Genomic DNA, 26647 nt, shown 5'->3' with positions numbered 1-26647 from the left:
CACACACACACACACTTTCGACCAATTCTATCAATGACTGGCTCAATTTGAGTCACATGCTGTGAGAGAGAGATCACCATTGAGCTCTCTCTTAATACTATCTTGCTATTCTTGCAGATAGTAGGCTAGGCTAGCATAAAAGTCATCTGAGTAACTTTACTCAGTAGCTGACGGAAACAGATGCAGAGACCTAGAGCCAAATATTAGGTCGAGCTTGGGAAATCTAAAAGAAGAGGTTGGAGGAAGGACTGAAAGACCCAGAGAAGTCAAGGACACTGTAAGAAAACCTAGAAGTTCACCTAATGTGGACTTATAGAGGCTCAAAGAGACAAAGCCACCAATCAGAGAACATCCACAGGACAATTCTAGACCCCTCCCACAACATTTGTAACAGATTTAGACCTTGGTCCTCATAAGGGACCTCTAACAGCAGGAACAGATGCTGTATCTGACTCTTTCACCTTCCTTTTGGATCCATTTCCTCTAGCTAGAGAGTTTTGTCTAGCTCCAATTGAAAGAAGATGGGCCCAGCCCTACTTGATATGCCATGATGGGTTGATAATCAGGGGAGGTCTCCTGGTTGCCCAATCTCTGAGAAGAAAGGGAGAGGCACAGTGAGAGGGGAGGAGAGGTGAGAGGGAGGGACTGGAAGGAAAGGACAGAGGGAAAACTTCTTACAGGGATGCTAAGTTAGCAAGTAAAATAAAGGGTGAAGAAAAATAAACCTGCTGGAAACTTGATTCTAAGTCCTAACTACAGGAAAAGGAGTGGCATTTAAAAGCACACAAAACACTGTTTATTCTTGCTACCATTTCAGTGCTGTTGGTGGTTTATTGGAAAGAGCTTAAATTGGATCCTGGATGTGCTTCTGAAAAGAAAATTACACATTATATAAACTGACATGGAGCTTTTCCAATCTCTACTCATTGTGTATGTTAGACCATCTTCTGTCTACTCTAGAAAACTCATTAGACTTATCTGGCAAACTACTTCATTAGCGTGGAAACTAAAAGAACATTTCTCAGTTAGACTTTGATAATATCATTTCGCGATTTTGTATAAATATTTATTTTAACAAAGTACAGAGAATCTATACACACTTTACTGTGCTACTGATGCTACTTTTCAGTTCTGCCCAGAGTTAATTTTGTGTTTTATGTTTGCTTCAAGTATGCAGAGAAAGGATTAAGTGCTTCCTATTAGATGGGTGTGCTACTGTCACCCACTAGGACTCTATGTCAAGTGGTGAATCCTAGGACAGAGCATAGTCAAGTAATCATCAAAAAGATGTGAAAGTGACATTGGTGCTAATTAGAAAATTATATCTACTTATTATTTTAGTAGTCTCTGTAAAGTGCAATAACAGCCTTGTATATTGAGGACCTTGAGGAATCTATAGACAGATAAGATTGAACAAAAATTAATTTAAAATCATCCTACAATTATACACATTTTTCTGTCCATTTTCTAAAACGCATATACAATAACAAGAGGAAATAGAAATTGTGCAGCACTTCTTGAGAGTTTTACTAATACAGCATGATTTCAAACACTGCATCTGATTTCTTGACTCTCTCTGAAACACATTTTTTACTTTTCCTAATTTAAAAATATTTTCCCTTCTGGCAGTTGCAGTAGCAATCATAAACATGTTTGTCAGCTAAGATTTCTCTTAAAATTTGCCAAAGAGCATACTACATGTGCATTTCTTGTTTAGAGTAATGCGTATGAATAAATCTAATGAACATTATTTGTACATATGACTCAATTTTAAATGCAAGATATTCGTAGCCCACATGGCATTAGCCTCACATTGACTTTAAATGCCAATTTGCAAGCTGTTCCTGGGTGTAGAAGAATATGGCAAAGCTAATCATGCCTACACCTTCCCAGTCACAACAGGTAATGCATAGATCAATAACAAATATTGATGTTCACCTTCATTGTCCTTAAGTGTGAAGTTCGGGTTCATGGGCAGGCGTTGATCAAGGAAAAAATTAAATCTTGGTCCATTGGCAAAATCATCTTTGTCAGTGGCAGTGATGGTGTGAATAACCTAAAGAAAATACACATGCTAACAGTAAGTTTAATTTGTTTATTGCCTTGATTTAATTATGCAGTCATTTTAGTTTTGTTCTTATCAGACTTTAAATATCTATTTTTCAACTCCAGTGTTTAAAATGAAAATTATCGAAGAAACAATTAACTTGCTTTTCATTCAATTGATTTTAGGAAAAGACACATAGTTTAATTCATAAATACCCACACTTTATTTCACTAAGCTTATTTTCTTTGCGAACCACGATAATTTGGGGCTTAACTTCTCTGTGGCACATGAGAGCTTGGGGATAATTTGTCATAATATGTTGGTGAAAAATTTAAAAACAGGATACATTTTATATAAATATAACATTTCAGTGTCAAGATAGAACAGTGTTGCTATATAGATTGGTCTCTCTCCATTAATGTTAAAAGAGCAATAGAGGCTGACCCCCAAATTTAAAGATTGAAGAGAATCAGCAAATGACAATGCAGGCCCTCAATTTCATATGAGAGAAGACTGAGTCCCATAAACTCTGATGTGACCAGTTTCTACAACAGTGGCCCAAGCTACCACAGAACTCTCAGTGATTTATTGATGCAATGTGTCCTCTGTGGTGGCTCAAACACAGGAGTCCCAATTTGCACTAATGCCTATTTAGGAACAAGGTGAGGTAAAATATATGGGGAAAATATTCTGGTTGCAAATGAGATAATCCAAACTCTAATTACCTTGACCTATATGGTAGCAAAACCCCAAACAAATGAACAAAAATATATGATGTTTCTTATTTAAAAGATTAGTTTCCTAAACATTCAAGTTATCCACTTTCATTCTCTTAAATAAGGAAAGGGAAGCACTAAAATAGATTCTAATTATGGAGTAGATTACACAAAATGAAAAAGTAATGTTTTCTAAGAATATCCAATATCACGGTTCTACAACACATTTAAATAATTACATAGTTTAAAAAAATCTGAATCCTTCTCTATATGCTGAGATCATTGGTTGATAAATGAGATAACTAAGAAAAAACAGGAAAAAAAAATTAAAAAGAAGCCAAAACAACACTAGCCTGTCTTTGTGTCCTGAAAAGGGGGCAGTGTACACACTATCAAAGGGGCAGATGTCTTCCACGCACACTCAGACCTCAGTGTACACCTCTGCCATCAGACAATCTCTGCGACCTCAGTGGGACATTGTTCCTCAGTCCCCATGCCCAGTTTGTAGAGAAAGAAATCAATTGTGCTTTCCTAATTTATTTCGCCCTGGAGTATTTGCTGTAGGTCTGAAAGTTCATCTGCTTGTTTTCCTCTTCCATTTCACTTACAATTGCTTCTCCACATAGATCTTTTCTTCCCTTCTGACTTTTGACTCCTAGTACACAAATATGCTGCTAGGGAATCAAAGGCAATCACACCATTTTTCTCAAATGTGCAAAAAGCTTCAAACAGAGTTCAAACTGCTGTGTCAACTGAGCAATATACTTGCATTCCCCACACCTCTGCTCTTAATATAATTTTAGCGAAAATCCTGTCTGATTTTCAAATTTGTTTTCCTGGTTAAATATACTCAAACATTACACTTCCTGTTTCACTTTCCAATACACACACACACACACACACACACACACACACACACACACACATTTGTAAACACATGGAAAAGCATGCAAAATACATGAGATCATGTTTCAAAGCTAATCTTAATCCCATGATGTTCATTCATTCTCATTCTTTAGTTTTAAACTCTACTTTTCCACACAATATTTTGTACCATTATGATCTATTTGCAAATCACGTTTTTTGTTTGTTTTTGTTTTTGTTTTTTTTGAGACAGGGTTTGTCTATGTTATCTTGGCAATCCTGCACTCGATTTATAGACTAGGCTGGCCTCGAGCTCACAGCGATTCCCCTGCCTCTGTCTCCCCAGTGCTGGGATTAAAGGCGTGTGCCACCATGCCTGGCTTTGCAAATCACTTTTACTCCTTGACTCAGGATTTTGGAAGGACTGTTGAAGAACAATTAATCTAGAGCAACTCAGTATTTTATCTTAACTGTGTGTTTGTGTATACTTTACTAAATTCATAATGAATTTATAATCTTCTTACAAACCTGAGCTTCTCTGTGGTAATTGTGGGTAATTGTGTTTTCTGCTGGTTAATTTTTTAAAATATTTTATAAAGCATGCTTTCCATTTTTGTGCAAATCATTTCATATATGAATTTAGCATAACCTCATTAATCGCAACTGTTTGTTTGAAACAACTTCCGTTCTCACCCGCAGAAACATGAGAGCTGAATTTTACATTGTGCTTGAATGTGTCCTCTGCACATCATACTCTTAAAATTTTGATAGTCAAGCACAGGCATATTTATTTTTTAATTAATTTAATGTTGTCACTATGCTTTGTTCTCCTTTGTATTTATCACTTCTGAGTTTTATTAATTCTCCTGCGTATTTATTACTTCATCATACATTTATTACAACATATAAATATTCATTTTTAGGTATTTAGGCAATTAAAATTCTAGCATATAATTAAACAGTTGACAGTTCTTCACACTCTAAAGATTTAATGTTGTCGTTTTATACACTGTGTTATGGATACTTTATATTTCTGTGACTGGAAGGTGCAACTTCTACAACTTATTATTATTATTATTTTCTAGTTGCACACAAATATTCTCAGTCATTGATCCAAGTTCTGTTTGATACAACATATATTTGATTATTTTGTAAGACTTGACAGACAGAAAGCTACAAAGATAAGCTTTTTAAAAGTGAAGGAGGAATCAACTTGATATTTGCTAAGTACAAGTAAATAAATGCTAAGAAAAATTTGATAATATCTATCAATAAATGTTACTGCTTTAAAATTTTTATTGACCATAGTGAATTGATATGAAAGTGTATTATTGGGAAACAAATTAAATGTAACAATTTTAAATTATTATAATATTTATCCTTGGGAGTACATGTTTTTCCTTTGGTTAATTCATTTTTCTTTTGCATTTATGAAGCACTGGGGATGGAACCTTGAATCTGGCCATTGGTGTTTTTAATTGGCAAAAAATATATGTCATGTAAAACATTTATTATTTTAAATTATTATTATTATTATTATTATTATTATTATTATTATTATTATTATTATTATGTTTCTCAAGACAGAGTTTCTCTGTCTTAGCCTTGGCTGTATTATATTTTAAATCTAAATTATCCTGGATTTCCTAATTTCTATAGAAACAGAGTGCTAAGTGAGCATTCAGCCAATGGAACTAAGCTAAGAAATAACTTTTAAAGTTAGCTATCTCTGACTTTAACTTTAATGAATAATAAAAAGGCTACATCATATTTGATATGAATCAAAGTTTCCAGTTTAGGCAAATATAAATTCTTTCAGATTCACTGTAGTTTGGGAATTGACTGTAAATTTTATGCACACCTGACTCTCTGTGGTCTTCAATGAAGTTATATAAACTAGGTATTTTTCAGAAGAGTTAAGCATATTAACTGAGAGTTAATCAATGGCTTTTCTGCTATTTATATCCTTGTTTAATCTGACCTAACTGCTATAGATAGGTTTAGAGCTTCACAAACTTCCATTGTCAACCATAGCAACATCATGACAAATTTAGTTGCTTAACATCTCTACAGAACAATATTCAAGCTTATAAAGAACTATTACATAGAGAGGCGTTATTCTGTGAACAGTTTGACTAAATCAAGCTTATTACAAACCTCAAAGTTTAAAAATTATTGTATTTCAACACTGAGGCAAAAATGTGTGGAAATCTATCAGCATGAATTCCAGAATGCAGCAAAAAACAACAACTATATATAGAAGAGCTTTTTCTATTAGGGGCCAATCATAGAAATCAAAGTGTCAGTATTGATTTGTTTGAATAGATTGAAAATAATACTTAAAGTTACTTTTTTCTCTCTACTGTTAAATTCATTTCCGTAATAGAGTTGAAAACATATTGAACATTAAAAATATTGAATTCCCAGGAAAATAATGCGGCTGGAGACTTCAAAATGGTAAAGATTACATGTTTTTGGTTGTGGTTTTGGTTTTGGTTTTGGTTTTTTGAGACAGGGTTTCTCCGTGTAGCCTTGGTTGTGCTGGACTCACTATGTAGACCAGGCTGGCCTGGACCTCACAGCAATCCCCTGGCCTCTACTTCCTAAGTGCTAGGATAAGGGGTGTGTGCCACCATGCCCGGCCATGATTTTATTTTTCAGTTTGAATTTTGTCTTTAAGTTAGTTTTTTTAGTTGAGAATTTCATTTTCATTTTTATTATAATATGACATTTATAGAAATTCCTTGAAGTTTCCATACATGCATACAGTATTTTTGATCACTCCTCCTCCCTCCCATCAGATCCACCTACCTCCCCACCCACCTTCCCAGCTTTATGCATTCTATTCTGTATTGTTCAGTGTGTGTGCCCATATACTTCTGGGTACAGAGCCATCCCCTGAAGCATGGTCAACCTACTAGGGGTTGCAGCCTTCTAAAAATCCTGACTCTTTCGCCAGGAGCTGGCGATTATCAGCATCTAAACCTAGGTAAGGGCAATTTCATTTTCATCACCCAACTCTTCATTAGTTTCAAGTTTTAAGTATATATAAATAAATAAACATACAGGGCTAACAATCAAATGGAAGCTATCCACAGGTGTTAGGGGAACTACTGGGAAACAAAGGAAATTGTTGATAGCAGCACGAGGAGGTTTACCTAAAGCATGTTCCATACTTGTGTGAAAACGACCACATGAAACAAAGTAAATGAGATAAAATAATATAAATTCCAAGAGAACAACACCAGCCAGGCTTGGTGGCACATGCCGTTAATACCAGCACTCAGGCGGCAGATACACTGTGAGTTCGAGTCCAGCCTAGTCTACAAAGCCAGTCCAGGACAGCCAAGGCTACACAGAGAAACCCTGTCTCAAAAAACCGAGAGAGAGAGAGAGAGAGAGAGAGAGAGAGAGAGAGAGAGAGAGAGAGAGAGAGAGAGAGAGAGAGAGAGAGAGGAGAGAAAGGAACAACATCAGCATCAAACAATAGCAGATTAAAAGTGCAGTGCTGAACAAAGGGAACTTCTACACACACAAACAGGGAACAGTGGAGTAAGTCGGGATCAGAAATAGTTCTCAGGAAAAATCACCATGAACTGATAAGCTGATTACTGTTAAGCATCATATCTTCACACTTCAAGCAGGGTATAAATTTGGCTAATGATGAAGCATCTATTGCGGAACTGCCAAAAGAGAACATACTATATTTTTGAACTTCTAAATGATTTCACAACATAAAAGGTAACTTTTATATATTTGAAAATATATACATTTATACATGTGTTTGGGGTAATGTCTTTTTTATGTAAAGGTAGAGACAGGATGATATATATAAGTTCCAGGACAGAGTAGACAACACAACAGGTTTCAAACCTGCTACACTTGTTTCAAAAGTAAAACAAACCAATGTCTGTATTATATTATAGATTGATCATATAATATATATTTAACTATATGTAATCTCTTATCATATAGTAATATATGTACATATAGCATATTATGTGTAATAAAATAATATAAATATTTATAATACATAAATATAGGTAAACTATACATAAATGCACAGTTAACTATAAGTGGCCTTAAATGTCTTATATACTCATTTATTCTTGATTATAAAGAGATTGAATGTTTCTATTTCTTCTACATTAATTAAATTTACAAACAAATCAAACTTGATGTGATACAGATTGCATATTTAAGGTATAATTGATGATAATAAGGGTACATTCATTTCTTGTTGTCTTAGATTTTCATGTCTAGTCTCTCTTTTAATTGTAGACTAAGCAGCATGTTGGCACTGTGCTTAGCAGATACGCAAATCTGATTTAAATTTTATATATAGATGAACCAATTTGGCCTCAATTCTCAGAAAAATATCGACTTCATTTGGCCTTATCAAATGCTGTGGATTTACCTACTTGAGAAGTATGATTTCTTCCATTTTTGTTTACTAATCTTTTCTTTATATTGTTTATCACTACTTATTTGTGACAACTAAATCTGTGTTCATAATAGATACCTGCTCTCTGTAGGACAATGAAGGATGTTGTTGTAATTTATTTTGGTGCCTGTGCTCTTATTACCTTTAGTAACATATTTCTGGAGGTGTTTCGTATATGTAATCCATTTATTTAAAAATAACAGACCTAGGGGGGGAGGGGAATAGGGTGAAAGCAGGAGGGAGGGAGGAACGGGAGGATACAGGGCTGGGACAACAATTGAGATGTAACCTGAATAAAGTAATTAAATCATTAAAAAAAAAAAAAAAACAGCAGTCAGTATTCTGGTGCCACTTTTGGAAAAAAATAAATAAATGCACCAATTCTAAATTTTAAAAGTTTTCAATAATATGATTTGTATTTACTACTGGCATTCCATACACCTCAAACCTATTAATTTGTTCTTCTTTACTATTCTTGGCATTGCAGTCTATTTTCTTTCTTTTAGTTTTCTTACCATGATTTTTTTCTTTGCATGGGCTTCTTAATGTTTTCAGGAGCATGGTATAAGTTCCACTTCATCTTTTATTCTTCATAAATATTTTTTCTTCTCTAATGCATATAGGCTAAAGCATTATTTTTGTAAAATCAAACATGAATGTCTATTCTACTTTTATTGTTTTATTTTTCTATAATAAGAATTGGAATTAAAATTTTGCCATTTATATGGAATAATTTCTATGTATTTGATATAGCATATGAGCACTCTCGTTCATTGTACATATTCTTATCAGTTTTTACTTTTATTTTTATAAGTAATAAGAACATTTAGTTACTTATTCCAGATGTTAGTTTTGGAAAATAATTATGATTTTCTCCAGAAGGTTTACTGTGAAAATAATAATGGGGACTATGTTTTCTAAGTTTTATTTATTTTTTTTTTTTTTTCCTTTTTTGTTTGTTTGTTTATTTTTGTTTTTGTTTTTGTTTTTTTTTTTTTTTTTTTTTTTAATTAATTTATTCTTGTTACATCTCAATGTTTATCCCATCCCTTCTATCCTCCCATTCCTCCCCTCCCCATTTTCCCATTATTCCCCTCCCCTATGACTGTTCCTGAGGGGGATTACGTCCCCCTATATATTCTCATAGGGTATCAAGTCTCTTCTTGGCTACTTGCTGTCCTTCCTCTGAGTGCCACCAGCAGTAGAAGAGTGGATAAAGAAACTGTGGTACATATACACTATGGAATACTACTCAGCTATTAAAAACAAGGAATTCCCGAAATTTGTGGATAAATGGATTGAGCTAGAAATGATCATAATGAGTGAGTTAACCCAGAAGCAGAAAGAATCAAATGGTATATACTCACTTATATCTGCATACTAGCCCAAGGGGCATGTCCCACGAAAGCCTTCACTTACCAGGAAACTGGGACAGAGGGGAAGGCATCCTATTGGGACTCTAAATGAGAGACGCATGGGAGAACAGCAAAATAAAAGGATCCAGAGGGTCCTAGAAATCTACAAGTAGAACAATATGATAGGCAGATTTGGGCCCAGGGGTTTTCTAAGTTTTAAATCATTGTTATTCAGCCAGTATTAAAATTTTAGTAAGCATTTTGTGAATAGTTGAAAACACATGTTAATATGAGATGAGAGTGGCAAACATAGCACTTAGCAATCAGGATGCTTTATTTTTCAATATTATTGACAAAAATTGTTTGTGAATATAGTACTTACTGCCATGTGGTCTCATTATTTCTGTTTGTTATTTTATATATATTTCTTCTCACATTAACAACATTGTATATCTAAATGTTACACTGAATGCTACTTTGTTGAACAATCTTTATTGTTAAAATGAAATCTGCCTCTGTAGACCAAATATGCTATTGGATAAATTTTATTTTTCTATAATTGTATATATGTGTATATGTGTGTACATATATTCTTATGTATGTTTTGTATTGTTTATAATTTTCTTTTTCCTTTTTTAAGAATTTTTAAATTTTATTTATTTATTAATTCATTCATATAACATCTCAATTGTTATTTCATCCCTTGTATCCTCCCATTCCTTCCTCCCTCCCACTTTCACCCTATTCCCTTCCCTTATGACTGTAACTGAGGGGGACCTCCTCCCTCTGTATATGATCATAGAGTTTAAAGTATCTTCTTGGTAGCGTGCTATCCTTCCCCTGAGTGCCACCGGTCCTCCCCATCAAGGGGACGTGGTCAAGTATGGGGCACCAGAGTTCATGCGAAATTCAGTCCCCACTTTTCACTCATCTGTAGAGAATGTCCTGTCCCTTGGCTAGATCTGGGTAGGGGTTCAATGTTTACTACACATACTGTCCTTGGCTGGTACCATAGTTTGTGGAGAACCCCTTAGCCCAAACCGGCCTGGCATAATATTCTACTTGTAGGTTTCTAGGACCCTCTGAATCCTTCTAATTCCCTATTCTCCCATGCTTCTCTCACCTAGAGTCCCAAAAGAATGTCCTCTCATCTATCCCACTTTCTTGGTAGGTGAAGACTTTTCTACAATCATTTTTGGCTAGGTTTACAATAGCTGTTGTGTAATGGATTATTAGCTTATTCCCTGTGGAATGTCTTAGACCACGAGAGTGGACATACTGAACTCAAACACGCTTAACATTGTTTACTATATCCTTTAAAACTTAGTTGTGTTTTCATACATACTTTAATTCATTTTTAGTGTATCGTGGGTGTTTTTTCATTTTATGTTAAACAGTTTTGCTCCTGTGTTTTTTGTGTGTAAGAACTTTGTACATTGTTTTGTATTTATTACTGAGAAACGTGTATGGAAGTATAATTAATGGCTGTTTGCACAATGTTGTTGATTTTGAAAGATATTGTTTTATTTTGAATTTTATAGTGTTTTATAAAAAATCAGCTCATAATATTACTCTTCCTTTGATTGTGTTCTGTGTACGTTTTTAATTTCATCTGTAATAACAGGAAAATGATATGTGTTTTTAAAAAATTACAAATAGACATTTTTGCATGTTTTTCTCTTTCCTTTAGAGGTGAGATCTTCCACAACAATGTCATGACACATGTTTTGGAAGTAATAGATACCTGATGCAGAAAATTCATATCATCTTCAGTCTATTACATAATGCTGCTGTATTTGGGTAGTGATCACAGTACCATCCTTTTCCCTAGGTCCTTTAAGCTCCAGAAAACAATATAATATGTTTTCTGATTCTATACTCTTATGATTCTAAAAATTGTTTGGTTTAGACTAAATATATATGTATACATTGTCCTGTCAGTATTGCAATTTAATAAGTACTATGTATGTTAAGAAGCTACTATTGGTCATCCCTTATAAATGAATATAAGACAAATACTATTTCATCATATGTGTCAATTTTGAGTTATGTGTCCATTCTGGTGAACACAAGTATCACCAAGCTTGTTTAATGCTGAGCTTTGATACTCTCTTCCTTACTGGATTTATCTGCAGTTGATAATTTTTAAGAATGCATATCCTTCTCCTCTCTAATCCCTTTGCTTGAAGTGTGAATAAAACCTGTATCTGTAACTGCCAACCAAATCTGCTGAAAATACTCACGTACCACTTAGCAGATTACATTGTATGAAACCACTGCATTTCAATGCACAAGAGAAGTTCATTTTAGTCAATGGATTAATAAGCAATTGCCTTTTTAGAGAAAGGCCATCTGGCAAGAAATTACATGGGGTGCCTCACAAACTTCAGGGCCCTTAGTAGCTAAGAAAACCCCAGAATTCTCCAGTTTAAGGCTAATTGGGAAGTGAGGCTGAAAACAATTTGTGAAACTCAATAGATTTTCCAGGGTTGGCTGAGAACAAGAATGCTACAGTGTTAACAGTTCTGTGAGACTCTAAGAATACCCGGGTAAGCCATACTTTAGTGTGGATGCGGAACAGCAACTGGGGCAATACATGCACTTTGTTTTGGCTGTGAGTGTCATCTCTTTTCTCATACAGCACTTAAGATGAACATACATTTCAACCTGTTTGTTTGCCTCAGCTGCTCCTGCTTTCTCTCATGTGTTATGTTTCTAGTCTCAATCCCTGTCTGTCCTTTCCTTATTCTCACCATTCTATAACACATAGAGGCTCTTTACAGTGTACACAAATTCACATCTACACACACAGGTACACACACACACACACACACACACACACACACACAATACATTTTTCATAACTTATATTTCACTCCCATGTGCCACCTCTTCAGAGTCCCCAAAGTGAGATAATCCAGATTCTCCTCACAGATATGGTCTCTAGCCTTTATCACGCCATGAGAGGACACTGTTTGTTCATCATGGAATGTAGGACTCTACCTAGACCGCTCAATACAATTTTATTGCCATGACAAACGGCTCATACCTACATGAGCTTATTGTTCTGAATTACACTGTGATGGGGGGGGGATTTTATTTTGTATAATGCTCAAAAAGAAATCTATTTGTACTTAAAACCTTATAAAATTATTGTCACTGAGCATAAAAATGACACTGAGGGATTTGGTGAATAATACTTTAGAATAATAGAAATAAAGCTGCTTATTTCTCTTCTGTTCAGATGGTAGGAAGAAAAGAATTAACTTACCTGACCAGGCTTAGAATTCTCACAGACAACAATATCATATTCCCTTGCAAGTTCGGGTGGATTGTCATTGACATCCAGAACTCTAATGCCCACGGAGACATGGCTCAGCAAACTTGGGTTGTCTGCAAAACACACAGGGGTGTATTTAGTATTGCAACACACACTTTAGAGGCTTGGCTTACAATAAATCTTCTTACTGCTGTAGCTTGCCTCTAGCTCTGTATGTAGTAGTAGGGCTGTTAGCAAAAGACAACTTTATGAAGGCTGTCCTTGTTAGAACTCATTAACCTACAGAAAAATGAAAAATGAACAAACAGGGCTTGGCAGGAATACTAAAATGATATTTTTTCATATCAAGGAAATTACATATTTTCAGGAAGTAGATTGGGAAAAATTGTCAGAATTCATTAACAGCTGTCAAAGCCTAAGGGACAAACAATTAGTTTCAGCAATGCCACAAGAATAGCACAGCAGCTACTACAAAACAACAAACAAACAAACAAAAATACCACACGAACAAAAAAACAAAGACCATAGAATCCGTAAAACATTCCAGCTCTAAATTATATGTAAACTCACAGAAATTATTAAGGAATGTTTTGTTGTTTAATTTCAATAAAATAAAATTCAACATGGAATATTCATATAACAAATGTATTTGTAAACATTCAGTTTTTACATCTTTCTGAAAGTTCATTAACCCTAGTATGCATGTTGAGGTTTCTCTTCCCAGAGCATTCTAGGTTGATTTATGTTGATAAAGCAGTAATCAGAACAGTGCTGAATATTCTCAAATACATGGAAGTAAGCAACATAGCAAATTAATTATAGAACACGCATAACCAATCATTCAACGTACAAACAGGAAATAAGAAATAAAACCTCATCACCCATGTATTCTAGTAGTGAAAAAAGTAGACAAATATTCAACATAAAATATTATTTTTGATGAACAGTAACAAACTTAATTAACCAAAGAAAAAGGAACTTAAGAAATAGTCTAATAAAGTATATAGGATATCTATATACAGAAGGATTTATCGAATTTTATTGAAGGAGAACTAACACAGTTAAGATTCCTATTATGTCTGTAGTCAAAGAAACAAAAATAACATAAGCAAGACTATTCTCTCTAGATCAATGTGTGGATTCAATATAATTAAATACAAGCCCTGACAGCCTCTCATAAAAGCTGAAATTTGATTCTAAAATTTATAAACACAAATGTTATTCAAACTTGCAGGTGAAAATCACAGTAAAAGAAACTAAATGTATGATTTATTGATGTTTCTTTATCTTATTAAAAGAGGGTACTGTGGCAGTGTCAGGTAGAAAGTGAATGAGAGACAGAAAACATAACACAGAGATACTCAGGACCCTGAAGATTGTCTGTAACAATGAAGGAAAAGAAGATAAGTGGAGAGAGAAATGTTTCATCAAGAAAAGATTTTTCATTCTACTTGGTGTCTGCATAACAATGAGAATAAGATGTTAATGCTGGTATGTATTACATTTATTTCGTGTCCACATAACAATAAGAGAAAAGAAACTAATGCTGATACATTGACAATGACAAATTACTATTTACTTAGTGCTGACTAGTTTTATACTGAATCTGAAAGCATATTTGAAGGAACATAAATGTGTGGCCTCAAAATACATATAAATTTTGAAGAAATATTAACATGAATATATGATTAAGGTGAAAAAGGTAAAAACCCATATCATAATAGTCATGAATATAATAGTGACAAGCTTCACATGAGGATTGTAATCCTATCTTACTACCTCCCATGTGTGATAAAAGAACAGTTCAAACTGAAGGTAGTTGATTAAGAAAAGGACGGTGTATTAAAATGTACCTTTAACTCCGTACTATTTTGGCTATTCAGGGTATTATTTAAATGTGTGTTTGTGAATTGGGAACTTCATTTGAATTTTTTCCAGAACTTATATTGATTCCCCAGTGAGGATTTTATCCTGATTGTCAAACATTTAGCTGCAATATATATTTGTATATGCTACCACATTTTGTAAAACTAATTTCAGAGACTTTTCTAAGCTGCTAATGGAATATTTGTTCTTGATCTTTTCCCTTTTGTGTCTCATTTCTAGAAATAAAACTTCTTATTGTTTTTTTATAATGTTTTAGGTAAAGTGCATTATTACCAGAGATACTTAAATACTATTTAAAGCATTCTGCAATATCAGGAAATGTGCAAATTTGCTATTTTTAGACTTAGTGTGTGATTTAACTAAATTTTATTGTAAGATGCAATTAAGGAATCATGCAAATATTAATACAGTGACCACTAGGGAAATTATAATGGAAAGAGTATTCATGTCTATGCAAAAATCATAAAAGAACAAAAATATGTAGTTTTGCTAATTCAATAATTGTTCTTACAGTATGATTTTCTCAAAGGACCAGCTCTTCATTTTGCTGGTTCTTTGTATTGTTATCTTTGTTTCTAATTTATTGATCTTAGCTCTGAGTTTGATCATTTCCTGCCATCTATTCCTTTTTGGTGTGGTTTTTTTTTTTAAAGGGCTCATATATATTGCTAATATGTGCTAGTTTATTAGAGCATTTCCTGGTTCATAATCTACATATATTTTAATATCATTATCAAATATAGTCAGGTATTTAATTTAATTTCTCAAGTTGTGATTTTATTATAGTCTCCTGTTTCAAAGGTACAGTGGAAAGATTTAACTTTATAGCTGGCTTAGAACTCACTATGTAGACCAGAATAGCCTTGAGTTTACAAAGATTCCTATCACTGCTTCCAAGCTAGGATTAGTGAAAGACATATGCTACCTCTGCAAATTTTTATTATAATATTTAATTGTTTAGTAAAAAGGTTTACATTTTTAGTAAAAAGGATAAAATTTCAAATTATGCATACTTCTATAAATGTATATTTTAAAAATTTCAATCATACTTTACTTTCCATAAATGCACATGAGCAAAAAGAAGGACTAACATATTATTTTAAAGCAATAGCTTCTTACTTGTTACAAATATCAGTTGTTATTTGTATCTTTGTCTATTTGTTTTTGAAAGAATTTCAGGTAGTTCAGGCTGGCCTAAAGCATGTGGCAGAGGATGTCATTGAGCTTCTGTTTGTCCTGCTTCTATGTCTTAATTCCAGCATTATAGGCTAATGCAAACACACTGTGTTTTGCTGTCCTTCAGAATCAAACACAAGAAACTGTACATGATAGACAGGTCCTCCTGATCTTCATTTTGGGACTCTGGGTCCAGATTCTTACATTTGCTGGCAACAGATGGGGCCTGGGGCAACTCTAGCCAGGCTGTCCTGACTGGCCTTCTCCTCGTGGTACCCCTTCCTTGCTCACCTAAGTGCTGGAATAAGAGGCTCTAACCAGCATTTCTGGCCCAAGATTCCATTGTAGATACTATAGTCAGTGCAGGTTGATGCCAGAATAGTTTTTGAAATACTACAATAACATCTTTACAACTGATAATATTTTTATTGTAACAATCATAACATTATCATAATAAGTGGCTTCTTTTAAATTTTTTTATTTTTAAATCTTTTACATACGTATTTATGTTATTACACATATATACAATAAATTACCTACAGCAAGAAGAGCCATGGAGCAACCAGGAATTACATAAATATTATATTCATAGTGTTTTGGCTATTTGTATGTGTCAGCCTTGAAGAAAACATCTTTCTTGTCTTGGTGCATCTAAAATTCTGAATATAATTCAATCTCCGTCACATCTTGTCATTATCAACTTAAAACATCTATCCAGAACTAAAAATATCTTAACCCCTAAACAATTAAGCTTTGGTATAAAACTAAACGATCTGGTCTTCAAACCCATCAGAGAATTGAGAAGGAATAAAATTAATTACCAGAGTATACATGGAATAAAGGTTAGCAGCTTTTCAAATAACATGAGAGAGACAGTTTGCTGCCTGAATAGTCACCCAACACTCTCTATAACGTTGTGGCATCATCTCCATCCTTCTGGATCAATATATCTGACAGACATATTTGTGAGGCAGGAACTATTGAGGACTTGCTTACCCTGTTTTCCCAGAGTTTGGACATTGACTCTGCCTGCATCAAAGTTTGCTCTTTGTTAGGCAGAATTCTGTCTGTGGTAGAAAAGAGGAAATTTTCCAAGTGGATTGTTAGCCATATTTGAAGTTATCTCCATCTGGAGGTTATTTGATGCTCATCATCTTCTTTGAGGTAGGCTCTAACACGGGACTCTAATTAAGCTTGCAATTTCTCAACATTTCGAATCTGGACCACAAGTGCTATTCCTAGCTTGCTTAACCATTTCCTTCAATTTTATTTGGGCCACTACAAAGGTATTATTTGTCCCACATCAGCTCAAAGAAAACTTAATAGAATGACACCCCATTTTCCTAAGGTGGTTTGGTTATGTTTTTGGTTGCTTTCTTGAGTGATAGTTTTTAATTTCATTGGGAGTTGGTTATACGTTACTTTTGGTGTTATTTAGAGAGAAAACAAGGTTGGACTCAAGGATTTCTCTCTTTTCCTTTATCTTTCTTTTTTAAGTTTGGAGATAGGGGTTAAAAAGAATGAAGCAGGAATATGTACATATATAGGGATGATAGGACAAAATGTAGATAACTGAATTTACTTGTCAACTTAATGCCTTGTCACTCATATGGTTATTTTTAATTTACTTATATAAAATTTTGTATATAGATGCAAAATAAGTTTAAATTTAGATACATTGTTATAAAATTCAAATTTAAGATTACTCTTCACACACATTATATATATATATTTCTACTCTAATATGTGGCATTTACTTCCAATACTTTAAAAGTGCTATTGCAGTATGTTTAGTATAAGTAAGTTATATAAGTGATATTTTAGTTTATCAAATCATGGTCATATCAATTACTAGTCTATTTTTAATCATAAGAATATACATATAGTGTAATAATATATTTTTAAAAATTAGTCACTGTTTATTAACTGACTCATTACATAAGAACTATGGTAGATAACATAGTTCACCCTTCTAATAAGATTCTTTCCTGGTCTTCCATGTTGATAACACCTTCACCCTCCTCTAAATGAGCTGTCACTTTTTTCTCCACTGGAGCCTTGAATTGTTTTCTGATACTATAGAAGCTATGAATCAGATTCTCCATGCAGATGGTGTCATACTTACCAAGAGATGGGGCAATCAAGGATTGATGAGTCAAGGAATTTCTGTCTCACTGAATTTCCATAGTCATGTGTGGACTTGAGGTTGAGAACCCCTCATGCACTATATGATACATAGTCCTCAGCAGGATAACTTGTTTCACTGAGCTTAGTGAAGTTTCCATTGAATAGCTGGCACAGTCAGGGAGGCAGCAGTAATTTGCAGATCACTGAGCATAAACCAATTATATCTCAGATTCTTATGACTAATGGTAATTTGTTTTCTGCAAATACACAGAAGTTTAGAGCTTTCCTTTTCTTCCTAGCCATTTGAATCTCAGTATTGAACATCTGTGTTTAATTCTTGTGAAAGTTTTTAGCTTTTCTTGAACTTGCTCCTTGCCTCAAGACACCTCTTTGGTCAATCTATTTTTTTTTTTTTATCTTTAAATTTTCATTTTACTTAAATAAAATTTCAGATTATATCGCAATTGTTATCCCCTCCCTTTTATCTTCCCATTCTCCCCTCCCTCCATCTTTCACCCTGTTCTTCTCCTCTAGGCTGTAACAGAAGGGGACCTCATTGCCCACCATATGATAGCAGCCTGTCAGGTCTCATCCAGGTAGCCTGGCTTATCCTTCTCTGAGTGCCACCAGGACTCCCCACCAAGGGGAAGTGGTCAAATAGTGGCATCAGAGTTCATGTCATAGTCAGTCCATTGTGTGGAGAAGCGCTGTCATTTGCTTGATCTGAATAGAGGGTCTAGTTTTACTGCATGCATTGTCCTTGGTTGGTACAATAGTTTGAGCAGGCTCCCTTGGGTCCAGATCCACCAGCCTTCATGGTCTTCTTGCAGGGTTCTAGACCCTCTGGGTCCTTCTTTTTCCCCAATGTCCCATGCCTCTCTCACCTGAAGTTACAATAGGAAGCCTCGGCACCTTTTGCAGGTATTTTACCTTCAACTTTGTGAACTTTCCTCACTTTTTCCTACAGTATTGCAGTAAAACAAGAACCTTCTTTTTTGTCTCTGTATAGTCCTGTCTTTCCAGTTAATAAGAGATATTACAATGAATGATTTTTTTAAGTAATTTTTTCAAAGGTTCTCTTTAATGCATCATAAAACTATCTGTCAGCGGGACTCATTAATCCCAGTACTTGGGGAAGCAGAGGAAGGTGGATTTCGGTGAGTGTGAGAGCAGCCTGGTATACAAAGCAAGTCCAGGACAGTCTACAGAGAAAAATCCATCTCTATCAAACGAACCAACCAACTGATATAACAAAAAACACAAAAGCCCAACGAACTAACTAATAAGTAAACCATCAGCAACAACAAAATCATTTAACCAACAGAATACTCAATCTTTACTTTCTCTGTCAACGTATTTGCTTTTTTGGAAATGAAGATAGTTTGTGGACTTTTACCTGCAGGTTTTAAAATTAATTTTATGAAAGTCACATAATTTCATAGCAAAAATTAGGATGTAGTGATTAGTAATATGATTGAAGTGATCCATAGTATTTTATTTATTGTGTGTGTGTGTGTGTGTGTGTGTGTGTGTGTGTGTGTGTGTGTGTGTTTGTGAAGGCACATGCATGCTATGGTATACTTCTGAATGTCAAAGGACAGTTTTTGGGAGTTACTTCTCTCCTTCCATCTTGGGTTCTGGAATTTTACCTCAGTTGTTAGGCCTTCTTGGTAAGTACTTGTACCTGTTGAGACTGTCCTGTGTTTATCTTAGGCTTATTTGATCAATGAAACTACCTGTGTTTAGGAGAGGTCTATGTTACTTATAGACCTTCTTTTTTCTGTCAATTTCACTTTGTTGGATCCTGTCTTAATATCAAGAAATCACTATTGTTAAAACAACGTATTATTACTGATATCAACATGATTTTGATTAAAAGTGTCTCAAACTTTGCTTTATAACAGGGAATTACAATGCTTTATTTTAATACATAAATGATTTATTTAAACAAATCTTTGAGTAAATGTTACATAATTGAAAATTAAACTTCATATGTTTAAAACATTGGTATCAAACAATGACAGATATTATTTTACAAAAAATATATTGTTTAAAAATACAGAAAGGGAGAACTTGGAGTTACAACATCTAAAATACATCTCATGCATTTGTTTAATATTTAGCGAGGATTGTTTATGCATATTTATTTCATAGTCATTCTCCAACTTCCTGACTGAAATGAAGTACTTAGAATGAATGGGTTCATCCCATTTACACACAAATCCATATCCCTGTAGGTACTCATTGTGATGGCGACACAATTTAGAGGCTTCAAATGTAAGCTGTCCCTTTCATCTTTTAGAAATGAACAATGTCTTTGCTCTAAATCATAACTCTAGAGTCAAAATAATTCAGTCTTATTTGAAATAAAAAATGTAACTCTTCACATTGATATGAAATAAATTAGGAACTATCCTTTATCTATGCAAAAGTGCTACAATAGGTTAATCCAGTTAGATTGGGAAAATGTAGCCGAAATATGTCCTCTTATGTGTCCGATATTTCCAAATTAACCATTTATTTCTTATCTTAGTATTCTTACTCAAAATATCTGTGAACTCTTTATAGAATATTTAAATTCATTATATAATCAATACTTATATTGTCCTTTCAACTTGAATTTACAATTATGTTTCTGTGCTGCCTTCAAATTTGGAAATATTTATTTCTGAAGTGAAACCCAAGTATATTATTAAAAGGAGAACTAAAAGCTTTTTTTTTTTTTTACCATTTTGATTTTTATGATGAAGTAATATAAATACAATAAAGTTTTCTTTTAACATCATTGATAACAGATAATTGTAAATTTAAAAAATAGAAATTATAAGAAATGTAGGAAACAGTGATAATATGTTTAAAGTATTAAAAATTAAGTATTTGCAGTATTTGTAAGCATGATCATTCACCAATACTCAATTTCTCAGTGGACTGACAAAGGTTTATATTTTATGACATATTTATGTTGATTGGCTGCTAATGCCAGGGCACTTATAAAAAGATCACACATTCAGTCATCTAAGAAGATTAAAAGAGACAAGTGAAAGAACAGATAGAAAAATTTTTAATTATTCCTAAGAACAGCAGTAAAGGAAAGATATAAGGGAAGAATTTAAAGGAGGATATAGATTTAATGAGATACCAACAGCCTTGAATTACAAGGTCTGGTTGATACCAGTGCCAATATCACAATTATTTCAAACAAGTATTAGAATTCAAATTGGCTGCTTCAGGAGGTTAATAAAAAAAGTTATAGGAATTGGTAAAGTATCCAATGTACAATAAAGCATATAGTGTTTTAAGTGTGTGGGATCAGAAAGGCAGAGAGGGAAGTTGAGACCCTATGTGGCTGAAATACCCATAAGTCTATGGGAAAGTGATCTCTTACAACAATGGGATGCTCAGATTAATATTTCTGCTACTACAGAGACAAACAAGGAGGAAGTTAGGGGCGAAATGGTACATACTTCTAGGGAAGATATTAAAATGAATAATCAGGAGCAACTGGAACCTATGTCCATTGTCCAAACTCAGACAGATATTGAGTTTCCAAATTTATATGAGGTGCCAAGACTTCCAGGGTACAGTAACAGATGTGTGAAAGGAAAATATTGGGCTGAGGATTGTCAATCTGAAAGTGATCTGTAAGACAATATTTTACTGCCCAGAAACAGCAGGAGGGGCCCATTGGCTCAGGGCCCCACCAACAATACCAGCTGGATTTCCCTGGCTATTCCAAATGTAACAGATTCATGGGAAAACAAAATTTAGGTATTACTGATCTAATGCATGCTACTGAAGACAGCACAGCCTTGGATTGCGCCTCAAATATATCTATTACATTATGTCCATGGGTTGAATGTTACAAAATATATACTGGTTTTTACATCCATTTGTCTCCAGGGACAGTGGGAATAATTCTGGGAAGAAGTGGATTGACTTCTCAGGCAATAAACACCCTGCTCTCTCACAAGTCTGTTCTCCATCCCACATTTGGGATCAACACCAAAACATATTTATCTCTCCTACACAGCAGTGTTTCTGATTTGTATGTAACTCCCTGAGAATTTATAAATATCTCATCTTTTTCTGAAATGTATCACTTAAAAAGAAAACCAATTTCATTATCCATCATATGAAAACTTTGAGCTTACACTACACAAAACTGTAAGATATCTGATCACACTGTGAAACCCAAGACTGTGTATGGGGAAAACATGTTTCCAATTGTTGTGGGTCAGAGCTTTAATCTAAGAGTTTTCCATAATGAGGATTAAATGAAGTAAACCTTAGGTCTAGAAGTGGAGCAGTTAGGGAGTGAACATAAAAAACAAAACACATAGAGAGTGAGAGAAAGTCTGAGGATGGATAGAGAGAGGTACAGAAAGTAGAAAGGGGATATTTTTAGTTTTAAGGAATTTTAAGACAGCAAGGAGACAGACAAGGGACTTAGTAGGGCAGTCAGTTGTATGCTTTCTATGCCTCTCTGAGCTTGTAGGCTCGGCATTTGGCTCCTAAGTATTGGTAAAATCAAATTAAGATTTTGTTAAAAAGCAACAATAAAATAACAAATCTTGATTCTACTGTGTGCATGCAAATTACTACTGTATAATACTTAGATTGATTGTCTGTTTAAAATAAATTATCTGATTCAGAAGTAGAATTTAATAAAAAAAAACTTTGTTTCAGTTGGAAAGAACAGCTGATTATTTTCTTATGATGTCCTACCGTTCATTTTAATTTATTCTGAAACTAAGAAAAGTCGCTGAATAATCTGCTCTGTGACATCATAAAGTTTATGATAAAAACAACAACAACAACAAAAAAAAAAAACAAAACAAAAAAACCTATGCTTCTTTAGAGAAAAAGACAGAATGACTAATTCTTGGGCTCCCAGGACCTTCTATGGTGCATTCATCAAAAAGAGTCTGCTTGTTTAACCCTGAAGGAGGTACTGCCAAAAGATCACATGATAAATTTGATGGTCTGTATATTTTTAATATATAAGTGTATGTTGTGTGAGTCTGAGTGAAAGTGTGGTCCATGAGTTGAAATGTCTTCCATAGGCAAAAACGTGTGTCAGATCTCATGAGGCTCTTGTTAAAGGTGGTTGTTTTATAACAAATTGGGTGTTAGAACTCTGGTGCCTCATATTTGACCATGTCCCCTGGAGGGGGAGACCTGGTGGCACTCAGAGGAAGGACAGCAGGTTACCAAGAAGAGACTTGATACCCTATGAGCATATACAGGGGGAGGTAATCCCCCTCAGTCACAGTCATAGGGGAGGGGAATAAGGGGAAAATGGGAGGGAGGGAAGAATGGGAGGATACAAGGGATGAGATAACCATTGAGATGTAACAAGAAGAAATTAAAGAAAAATTTTTAAAAAAGAACTGACCCCTTATTCTCAGATATAGCAGAATATTCTCTACTACTGAGCTGCATGTCTAGACTGTAACCCATGGTGAAAATTCCTTTAAGCCCTTTGATCTCTACAACAGCATATCACAGAACTGTAGGGGACAGACCAATTACTGTGGCTGACTCAGGGTTCAAGCTGGCTTCTGCTAACTGTCACAGCAAGAACAAAATTTAAACTTGGTTTTCTACTAGAGACCTTTATCATACATGGCCAAAAGTGTGAGAACTAGACCACAGTATATTTTGACTTATCTGTTCTTTTTCATGTGTACAAGTACTCATTCATGTTTTTCAATAGATGGGAAATTATAAAATTATAATATTAATTAAAAATAGCATAAAAAATTGATAATACATTCTGCTCCGGACAAATGTGAGTACCCTATATTTCTATCAGAATGAGTTGTCATCATAGAAACAATAAGTCTTCTAGTTACCTGAGTCTGGGTAGGAAAATGGAAGATAGAGTTGCCAGTCAAAAAACTGAAAATATTCTACTGCATAATTTCGTGGTTGTAGCTATAGTTAGTGTTACTGTAAGTTAGTTAGTAATTAGAATCATGAAAATATTTGAAGGTACAAATATATTAATTTCCATGAGAAGATCATGATATAATATCCACAGTTTGTGTTCATGAGCCTAAACTTCCATAAGTGCACAAAATTAACTTGTGTGTGAGTTTTGTACACGTTGAAATGAATCTAGGGAACACTTAAATCTAGCTTGAAACACACACAGTGACATAAAAAACATGCAGACATCATATTCATACATACATCTGTAAATATATTTGTGTATACAGACAGAGATAGAGAAGATACAGATAGATGTTTTCTTTCTCTGTAGATGTGAATGTGTGTGTGTGTGTGTGTGTGTGTGTGTGTGTGTGTGTGTGTGTGAATAGCTGTTATGAGGATGTATAATTAACCTAAGGAAGAAAATAATGAACAGAAATCGGAAATGAGTGTTTTATCATAAAAGGAAAATTGTTTAACCTCTCATAAAATATATTTTTTCTAAAATTCAATTAAGGTAAAAAAATTGTTCAGCAGTGAAAGTATCCTACTGCCAAGCATAAGGACCCAAATTCTATCCCTGAACCCAGATTTTTTAAGCTTTTAATAAATCTTTTTTTTTTTTTTTTTTTTAGTATGTGCATTACAGGAAACAAAACACAAGAATCCAAGAACTAAGTCACTCAGTCACAAGCAGCTCAGCTGGTGTGTCCCTCTAGATTCTGCAACTTGTACATACACTTGGGAAATTGAGATTATACAGCACGTAGCATGCTTTCCCCCATATTGTGAATGAATATTCACCAACCAAAAACTCCACACTACCATGAGCATTCCCAAGAATACACCATGCCATCTCAGTCTGTCAGACAAATTTGCAATCCTGTCTTCCTTGGCAAAATATTCATAGAAGACAAAAATGGCAGCAGGCCTCTAGATAGACTTATTGGCAAAGCCGAACCCAGATGTTAAAAAAAGAAAAATGATTCCACAAGTAATTTTCTCCTCACCTCCTGGGCTCTGACCATTAATTCCAATCTCAATCAACCATCCATATGTATTGTAAATATTGTTAAATATATAACTAAACAACTTCATGAAACAATAAAACTATAACAAATTACTTATACCTGAGTTATGCTGAGGGAGGATGCTTAAATCTTTCTTACAAGGGGAAATAAAGTAGACGGTGGAAGTGTTGAAAAGAAAGACCAGGATAGGAGAGGGAGTTCCAAAAGACATGAGGGTGGGGATCAAAGGAGGGGAGAAGAGGGTGAGAGGACAAAGGCTTTGAAGTGAGAAGAGAAACCGTGGGCATAACATCCCTGAGACAAGCTGGAGACCTATAACATGGTAGGTAGGGTCCTTCTTGGATGATATGAGGGTGGCTCTAGCTGGTACGCCTAGTCTCTAGGGTCATGGAGACTAAGGAGGCCACTGTCTAATCAGACAAGGCTCCTAGTGGAGGGAGAGAAGCACCAATCCACCCAAGAAATCTTTGAACCAAAATTTACCCTGCCTGCAAGATGTGCAGGAATAAAGAAAAGGCAGCATTGGGGGGAATGTCCAACCAATGAGTGGCCCAACCTGAGATCCACCTCACGGGAAAGGGCCAGCCCCTAACACTAACAAGGACACTCCATTATGCTTACAGAAGGGTGCTTAAAATAGCTTTTTTCTGTGAGTCTCCACCCACCATAAGATTGAAACTGTTGTTGAGACTCACAAACATTACCCAGATCTCAGGGAGTATGTGGATAAGTGGGGTTGGCACATAGAAGGATCTGGAAGGGACAAGAGCACCACATGAAGACTAACAGAGCTAACTAATCTGGGCCAAGCATGCCAAATAGAGACTGAAGCACCAACCAAGAACCATGCATGAGCTGGGACTAGGCCCCCTGCACATATGTACCATAGGGGCAGCTCGTTCTTCATGTGAGTCTCCTAAATAAAGGGAGCACGGGCTTTCTATGACATTGATTAGATCAAACACAACATAAAACCTATTTCTGTAAAAGTTCTATAAGTTAATACATGTCTTCTAAATCTAGAACAAAGTGAATAATTCTTTAATAACCGAAATATCCTCCTTTGTCAAATAATTTCAGGTGTTAAGAACCCTTCTATCCCAAACACATATAACTCTAAACTGCTTTCCACCAATGGGGAAATTCATCTTCTTCATCATCATCATCACTGCACTCCCAGCGTACTCAGGTAATCAAGCTTATTCCTTCTCAAGTCTCTGATGGAGTTGAAGACCAGATAGCTCAGTTTTACAATGAGGCTTAGTTGTTTAGGGGTTCAGATGTTTTTATGTCTAGATAGATATTTTAAGTTGATAATGACAAGATGCGATGGAGATTGATTTACATTCAGAATTTTAGATGCACCAAGATAGGAAAGATATTTTCTTTAAGGCTATCAAATACAAATAGCCAAACACTAAGAATGTAGCAATTATATACTTCCTGATTGTGTCATTGTTCTTCTTGCTATAGATAGTTTATTGTATATATGTGTAATAATATAAATGTATATATAAATAAAAAACTACTAATGGAAAAAAAGAACACACCAATGGATGTGTTTGAGAGAGTATCCTAGAAAGGTTTAACTGAGCATGAACATGGAAAGAAGTAGCCGTGATGTCAGGTGATACACTCCTGTGGCCTGGAATCCTCTACTGAATAAAATGCCATGACCAAAATCTGTGCAGCAACTTTATGGACAGACTTGAATATGCACAATTCACTAAAACTGTTCTCATTTTAGTCATCTAGCCTGGTGTGTGAAAGTATTCTTAACAGGTAT

At 34.6% G+C, this 26647-nt stretch overlaps 1 protein-coding gene across 3 annotated transcripts in view; it reads right to left on the bottom strand.

Moving 5' to 3' along the window:
* Cdh18 (cadherin 18) overlaps positions 1-26647 on the bottom strand; it is a 406710-nt gene that overhangs the window by 24184 nt on the left and 355879 nt on the right. For all 3 annotated transcript variants that reach the window (XM_051150995.1, XM_051150998.1, XM_051150997.1), the window contains exons 9-10: positions 12698-12819; positions 1939-2056 (exon numbers count right to left, since the gene is read on the bottom strand). In XM_051150995.1, the coding sequence (XP_051006952.1) occupies positions 1939-2056; positions 12698-12819 (240 nt within the window). The remainder of the gene's footprint in view (positions 1-1938; positions 2057-12697; positions 12820-26647) is intronic.

The sequence above is a fragment of the Acomys russatus genome, chromosome 9 (assembly GCF_903995435.1).
Source record: "Acomys russatus chromosome 9, mAcoRus1.1, whole genome shotgun sequence".
Classification (NCBI taxonomy): domain Eukaryota; kingdom Metazoa; phylum Chordata; class Mammalia; order Rodentia; family Muridae; genus Acomys; species Acomys russatus.
This window is presented reverse-complemented; position numbering and strand designations above follow the sequence as displayed.